The 7,779-nt window shown below is 34.3% G+C and overlaps 1 protein-coding gene across 1 annotated transcript; it reads right to left on the bottom strand.

Moving 5' to 3' along the window:
- Nucleotides 1–650: 650 nt before the first annotated feature.
- LOC139848120 (homeobox-leucine zipper protein HDG5-like) lies at nucleotides 651–6,073 on the bottom strand. Its single transcript, XM_071837851.1, has 11 exons — nucleotides 5,951–6,073; nucleotides 5,671–5,849; nucleotides 5,441–5,558; nucleotides 3,980–4,156; nucleotides 3,391–3,882; nucleotides 3,185–3,286; nucleotides 2,650–2,862; nucleotides 2,393–2,561; nucleotides 2,018–2,286; nucleotides 1,660–1,755; nucleotides 651–1,556 (listed from the first exon to the last, which is right to left on the bottom strand). The coding sequence occupies exons 1-11, from the start codon at nucleotides 6,071–6,073 to the stop codon at nucleotides 1,035–1,037; spliced, it is 2,460 nt and encodes an 819-aa protein (XP_071693952.1). The 3' UTR covers nucleotides 651–1,034.
- Nucleotides 6,074–7,779: the final 1,706 nt, after the last annotated feature.

Below are 7,779 nucleotides of genomic sequence, written 5' to 3'. Positions count from 1 at the left end.
GGGCTAGTGAGGGCTACGAGAATGTCAACGGCATCCACCCAAGCATGTTTTAGGGCGGTTCCAGTAAGCCACCATTGGGAGTCAAACAATACGGAGTCAAAATCAAAATACGGTCCAATCCTTGATATATCGTTATCATTATTATTATTATTATTTATTATCAAAATCGCAATACGGAGTCAAACAATAGAAACTTTAAGGTGTTATTTATTTTTTAAGTTAGTTTTTTTTTTTTCTGAAAATCTGCAGACCAAAATATGTAAAAAAAACATGTAGCCTAAAGTTTTGTATGTCAATAATGGAGATTTATTATTTTTATGTCTACAAAATAATTTAATATTGCCTCAGCACTTAGAAACGTATTTCCAAGTCTGCGAGATTACAAACAGAATAAGACATTATTTTACTTATTTTCTTCAAAAGATGCAATCTGCAGTAAAAATCTATGTGAATGCACAAACATAAGACATAATAAGATCTGCGTTATAAATACTGGTATATTTAGATTGAGTTTGGCATATAAAAAAATTCAACTCAATCACATAGTAACAATAAAAGTTATAGAAAACTAAATATGTTAAAATATTTCATATAAATATAAATATTATATTATAGAAGTCAACCAATCATTCAAGCTAACAAATTTCCAAAAAAAAAATTCAAAAGTGGGGTGAGGGTTACAAAACACAAAAAGCAAAGAAAGTCAATTCCCGAACCATATACAATCCTTGTTGACTACATCTAATTAGTCCACAAGCAACTTATCTGGTGCGCTCTTGACTACCCTCGTTACCATGCACCTTCAACCCCACCACCTTCCATTCATTGATGATGATTCATGTTGTTGCAGACTCCTTCTATCTCTCCCTACTTACCAACCACCATAATGTCATTTAACAAAAAGACATTTCTACCCTTTTAACCCTACCCTACACAAACTTAACCATGTGATGAATTTCCAAGTTCAAATCACACCAAAAAAACCATTAAAATTTAAATTTATAGTTAATTAATCATCTGACGAAATCAGACAATTAATTAGCTTTAGAAGTCGGGCTTGACTCGACTTTTTTTGTTGATTTGTTGGCGGGTGGCTCCAGAAAGCCGCCAACATTGTCACCACCATCGTCAGTAGTGACACTAATAGCACTAAGACTATTAGTGTCGGTGGTGACATTACTAGCGGCACCACCACCAAGAGCGGCTATAATTTGTTGCACGGTTGTTTGAATGTGGTTGCTGACAGTGTTAGCAATTGAGAGGTTGAGTTTCGCATTCGGCAAAGAGTTGGCAAGCATTTGTAGTCCCAGAGTCAATAAGCAGCCGTCAGTAGATTCAGTTGTGTAATTTGTGTTGATGTTGACATTAGGATTTGGTCCTGATGGGACAATGACAAACCCTAGAGGAAGTAGAGGAATGCAGGATGGATCTTGACCGTTCATCGTAAGTTTAATCGAGTCAACATCGACTACTGAGTGCACTACAAGACTGCCTGAATCGTCGGTGCAACTCTCTAGAAGTAGTAGTTCAACATTTTGGGATGAGTTACTAGCCACCTGTTCCCATAATAAAAAACATTGCATTATTTGTTAGAGTTTTATATAAATAATTTACCAAATGATTTGTAAGTATGGTTTCATTAGGGAATTAAAAACATACGTTGACGCGAAACAAGGAGATACAGTTTCCAGGATGAGAGCCATTTGCAATGTGAGCAACCTCTTGCAATGGATTCCCATTTGAAAGCACATCAATCTGTGATTATTAACAAAAAAGTATATGCAATTAGAACAAAATTGAAGTAGTATATTATTCAAAATTTTGAATTGATTAATGAAATAATGACAGTATTATCGTCTATTTGATACTAATTAATGAGTCATTTTAAAAATGGATCAAGCCAACCATTTATGGCCTGCACAAAAAATAGCATTCTTGATCCGGACACACTTTGATCTTAGACTTTTTCATTAACGCATATTAATTAATAAAAATATTTTTAATTTTATTGATGAACCTGAGATCGGGAGCGTTCATCTCTGAGAAGATCAAAGACTTGATAGTGCGGATACGGAAGCCAAGTTGTCGAGACTGCAGTCACGATCAAGCCATTGGGCTGGCCCGGGTCAGTAACTTTCCTAGTTGCAATTCGCACCGTGTCCTCCGTTGAGTCAGAAAGTGATGTCCATGATTGGCCACACGAGCCCGAAATTTGAAGGCAAAACATCCTTACCATCCTCTGAGCCAAATTCATCAAGTTTGTTCTTGCTTCCGGAGTTGGTATTGCTAATAATACCACAGATTAATAAGATTCTTAATTAGGCCTACTAATTATCAACTAACAAATCATCATGTTATTAAATTAATTAGATGATTTGGTTTATAAATGTACCTCCAATATCTGATATGTTTCTGGCTAAAAGACTAGCTAGCCTCTCGCATTGGCGTTGTAGAACAGCTAGCCATCGTTGCGCTCCAAATGCAATTCCACTATTAACATAATCAGCAAAGACCATGTGAACAGGCTCGTATTCAGCCTCGGCATGTTCTACCCATGAAACCTAAATCAAAGAATTAAAAATGGTAATTCACATGTTTAATTAATATTATTAGATATAGATACTAATTAAATTGATAATGATTTCTGACCCTTGAATAGCCATTGGGCATGTCCTGTATAATGCAACCCGACGGCCGACGCTTGTATTTTGTAAGAGTGGTCGGATAAGTCTCGTGAAAGCTTTCAATCGGGAAGTCAACGATAGCCCAACTACCATCCTCGGCATTATGTGAACAGTAACGAAGAAAGTGAATCTCCCTTGTTGGCACAAGTGGTGATAGCATTTGCAGCTCAGCATACATCTGTTCATCATAAAAGATACAGCATAAAACCAAAAGTTCGTTCAAATGCACAACAATCTGGAACACATTTATAGCTGGATGGGTTAATTTACAAAACTCGGATCAATTGGAGCGAAACGGGTCAAAAGTCGCCCAGAATGTATTTGTAATACATTATATGTATATTTTTATTAACCATATTTGACAAGCTAGAAGTTAATAATAAAATGTAGAAAGTTTTGGAGTATAAAGGGTCAATCCAATCCTAGACTGAAACTCACATTGCTACCCAACCCGTTTAACCCATGTGCCCATTCTGCCACATTTATGTATATATACGCACCAGCTGCAGGGACCCGTTTGCAGTTCTGTTGAGACCAGAAGAGATGACTTGAAGCGTTTTTGCATGCGAGATGATTGAGGGAAACAACTCCATCCATTTATCCTAATACCACAATTAAAAAAGATCAAAAAACAACAAAAAAATATACATATAAAAAAATAAAAATAAAAAAAACAAAACATTATTGTGAGGTACAAAAGACATACTGCATCAAGAAAAGCATCAACCAATGTAATACTGTTGATAATCACAACCGAGTTAGCACGCGAGGCTTCAAATCTAAACTCGCCTGTATCATTTTTCCTGTTACTAAAACACGCGAACATCTTCTCATGTTCATCAAGATTAAGCACTTCTTTGCCAGTATCATTAACTTGAGTCCAAAGTGGTTGTCCAGTTCTACACATTTTAGTAACTTCATCCACAAAGGATATCGCGTATTGAATTGCAAGAGGCTTTTCATCATCCATTATCAATAGCCCATTAAAGTTTGGAGCTTGAGGTGCCATTAAAGGATTGATCTGCATCATTTCATGACTGCAATTTTGCATGTCCTCTTGATCATATGCTCTAGGGTACATATTAATGTCTAAGTCCAAATTAGAAGTCAACATTGGATGTAAATTAGGAGCCTGAACTTGTGCTTGCTGTGGATTATTCCCACAGAATTGATTCGCAATAAGACACACACGATCCAACTTCAAGAAAATATTCATTTCATCGTTAGTTATACAATCTTATTCATATCAGATTAAAGATCAATCAATGCTCTGAAAATTGTAGTTAATCGTGTACCTCCTCTTTGAGCCGAGCGTTTTCCATTTGAAGTTGTTGCTCATCAAAAGATATCGAAGACCCTCCACAGTTAGAGCAAACGAGTGCACATAAAACGCTTTGCAGTCGACTGTTTTCATCCCTTAAACTCTCATTATCGTTTCTAAGAACAGCATTATCGGCGCGGTCTTGTTGTGCCTACATAAAAATGACTCGCACTTAATTCCTTAGATACAAAAATAGAAACTAATTAAATTCCAACGTTAAGTTGTCACTTAACACATTGGACTCAAATTTATTACTGTAGTAGGTAGTAGTACTAAATAAAAAGATGAATAATATGTACTCTAGTACAAGAATAAAAAAAATACTAAAAGTTAATAAAAATGGAGCCCATGAAATGATAAGTGAGAAATATTAGTAATAGTAACAAGTATTGAGTGAGTAAGGTGATGTTAAGTCTAACCCTAAAAAGGGATGCATATTAAAAGAATGTGCTACCCTTGTGGGAGGCTCATGTTACAGGAGGTGTAGGGGTTGACTGTGCACACCACCAGCGTATATTAATGAGCAATCAACCAATTTTAGTAAATGCTTATATGCTTCTGGTTATCGTACGTACGCTCCCTACTATTTTTCCACTAGTAATCAATCAAGTACATTATTATTATTATTATTATACTGTAACAATTGCGTATTAGTAGGTTTAAATCGATTTTTTTTTTTAAATTTTATTTTGTTAAACATGGTACTAGTCAAAATTTTAACGAAAAAATATGGTTTGTACAACGATAACTATTACGTTCGATCGGTGTAATTTTTTTTATATCTTCTCAACATAACGAAACAGGCCTGACAAATTATACCTATATTTAATTAATTGTCATAGTCGGTGTCTAGAGTAACCAGGGTATTATTGTTTTTTTAAGCCAACTCAATTTTTGCTCACACACAACGATTTCTAAAAGCTATTAATTACTGTCTTTTTTTTAAGCTCTCTCAATTTTTCCCTAGGCCAAGCAAATTGGGCTCGTTATATGTATACTCCATAAATATAAATAATAACAAGTATATATATATATATAATATATAATATATAATATATAACTATAATAATTAAAAAATATATAAACTTCGTTCCCGATATAAAAACGTTTTGTAAAAACACGAGATAATGATTTTCCTTTAAAAAATACGGAGTGAAAATAAAGAACACCCAATGTTCGACATTTCGGAAAAAAAAAGATAGAAAGCAAATTACTCCGGTCCATGAATAAGACCAAAAAATAGATATGATGAAAGTTTTATATATTCACACACGGATAATAAAAAACACGTCTTCTTGAAATCTGAGAGGAGCAGTGTATTGTACGTTTCAACAGTTGGCATTGAATTTTAGGTTTAGCTAAGAAAATATGAACATATACGTAAGACTGAAAAGCAAAGATATAGGAGTATGTATGTATATGCTAACATGCGCACCTTCATTTGTGTACGCTTATTTTGAAACCAAAATTTCACTTGGCGTGGTTTAAGCCCAAGTTCTTCACTTAATCTCATCCTTCTCTTATCATCTGGGTGTGGACATTCCTTAAATAACCTGTCCAAATAAACACACACACACACACACACACTCTAAATGTCAATGTTTTTTTGTTATTAGTACTTATTAAAATTAAAATTATTATGCAAAATTATTTAAAATTTTATACGCTTCCATTTCTTGGATCTGGATAGCAGTGTGTCTATGAAAACGTTTTTTCTTCTTAGGAGGTTGTTGTGGATCGATATCTTGTTCGTTTCCAGACAAACCTCCTTCGATTTGATCACTACCCGACCCGCTATCCGTTTCTTCTTTTCTTGATCTCACCATGCTCTCCATTTCCTCTTTCTACAAATCAAATTCCAACGTTAATTAAGGCTAAACACACATGTAAACCTACCTAAATTCATATAAATCTAAATATATAGAAATAGAAATCGATTAATTACTGGAATGATCGAAGAGAAATCGTTGAAAGTCATGAAGTTGAAGTTGGGAAAAATGGATTGATCAGATGAAATAATTCCACTTCCACCACCCATGCTTGACATCACTTGACAATCTCCAAACATCCTTTAATTTATCTAAACATGAATTAAATCTCAAAAAAAAAAAAGAAAAAAAAATCTAGATGAAGCAATACAAAATCATCATCATGCTACATGCAATATTATGAATATGAGTGTATATAGAGAGAGAAAGAGAAAAGAAAATCATCCATATCCATAAAATTGATAGCATGTTTTAGCAATAAAACTCACCAAAATAAAAAAAAGGTTTGACCAACTTTTCAAGCATAAAAAGGGAAAACATGAGTCAATGTTATCAAAGTTGATTTTATTAGTAATTAATTAATTATTTATGTATAAATCCACACACACACACACACATATATATATATATATATATATGATGAGAGAAAGAGTGAAGTGTATGTGAAAATCAAAGTGAAAATGTAATTAGAGGGGATAAAGTAATGAAGTTACCAGTGTGAGTGTAAATTGTGATATGAACTGAAGCTTCTTCAATTCGATGGTAAGAAAATAAATATTAAAATAAAAAAATAAAAACACTTGTGTATGGAGTTGGTGGTATACTGAGGACTTAAATACGGTGAGAGGAAACTGATTGACTCTTGTTGACATACAACTGTTACATACACGTGTCGTTATGTCATTTGATGATGTATGCGTTTCTCACAAATGAATAAGACTACTTGTAACGACAACCAGGCGACGGCGTGGGAGCCGAGGTGGCAGCCGGCCACGCCCTGGTGTGCCAGGTATCGGCGCGTGGAGGAGGGCGGGGGAGAGGGGCGTGGGGGTGGTGCGTGGCTTGGAGACGGAAGAGGCAACGGGAGTGAGGGAATTTGGTTAGGACACTTGTCACATTTTCAGTTGAGGGATGATATATCCGTTGCCAATTTCGGGTTTTAATAAAAAAAATAAAAGAAAATTAATCCAATATTATTTATCCTATATATACGCATCTATTTTACACATTCTATATACATTTCTTTCCTCCAATAATACTTTTCCTTTTATATTTACAAACACTATAAAATTTCATAATGGATAAAACATTCAAAATGCTCGAGTTTATTATTGATGACGATTCGGATGATGAAAAAATATATAATTTTGTTAGTAGTTTGGCGAACGAAGATGTCGAGGGAGAAGCTACAAGTTCACGAGTCATAATGCTCGAGTTTATCCCGTACCATTGATCATAGGTACGGAGATAGCTTACCTCCATCTCATCATCATAATCGTCTTCAAAAAAACAACACATCCGTGTATTCACACGTTACATTTGCCTTCAGAAAGGCTAGCAGATCATCTAAACCAACGTCACGGATATCGATTCCTTCGAATGAATTTTTTTTGCCAGACTTGTAGACCTTCATATGATTACGGAAATCACCCCCTTAATGAACATCGTATGCAACAATCATTGGGGGAATTCTTTTCATTTTCACTGATTGGAAGTGTTTTGATTTTGAGTTGAGAAGTGAAGTGTGTGAAATGAATTGAGTTAGTGGGTGTATTTATAGGTGAAAAAGTATCCGTTTTTGAAGAAAAAAATAATAATAATAACGGTCGGATTTTTAAATTCGTTTATTTTTGAATTTTAAAAAATAAATTTGAAAATATTAATAATAAATTCAATAAAGCAATAAATAAAACAGAAAAAATAAAAATAAAATGTCACATCAGCTTTCCACTAACCACACCACTAACTCACACCACAAACCCACACCACCACTACTTCACTCAAA

The sequence above is a fragment of the Rutidosis leptorrhynchoides genome, chromosome 5 (genome assembly GCF_046630445.1).
Source record: "Rutidosis leptorrhynchoides isolate AG116_Rl617_1_P2 chromosome 5, CSIRO_AGI_Rlap_v1, whole genome shotgun sequence".
Taxonomy (NCBI): Eukaryota; Viridiplantae; Streptophyta; class Magnoliopsida; order Asterales; family Asteraceae; genus Rutidosis; species Rutidosis leptorrhynchoides.
Note: the sequence above shows the minus strand (reverse complement) of the source record. Positions and strands in the feature narration are given on the sequence as shown.

Coding starts and splice junctions, on each gene's coding strand:
- LOC139848120 (XM_071837851.1), bottom strand. CDS start 6,073: ATGTTTGGAGATTGTCAAGTGATGTCAAGCATGGGTGGTGGAAGTGGA. Junction 5,850..5,950: donor ATTTCTCTTCGATCATTCCA/GTAATTAATCGA, acceptor TTTGATTTGTAG/AAAGAGGAAATGGAGAGCAT. Junction 2,287..2,392: donor AAACATATCAGATATTGGAG/GTACATTTATAA, acceptor TGGTATTATTAG/CAATACCAACTCCGGAAGCA.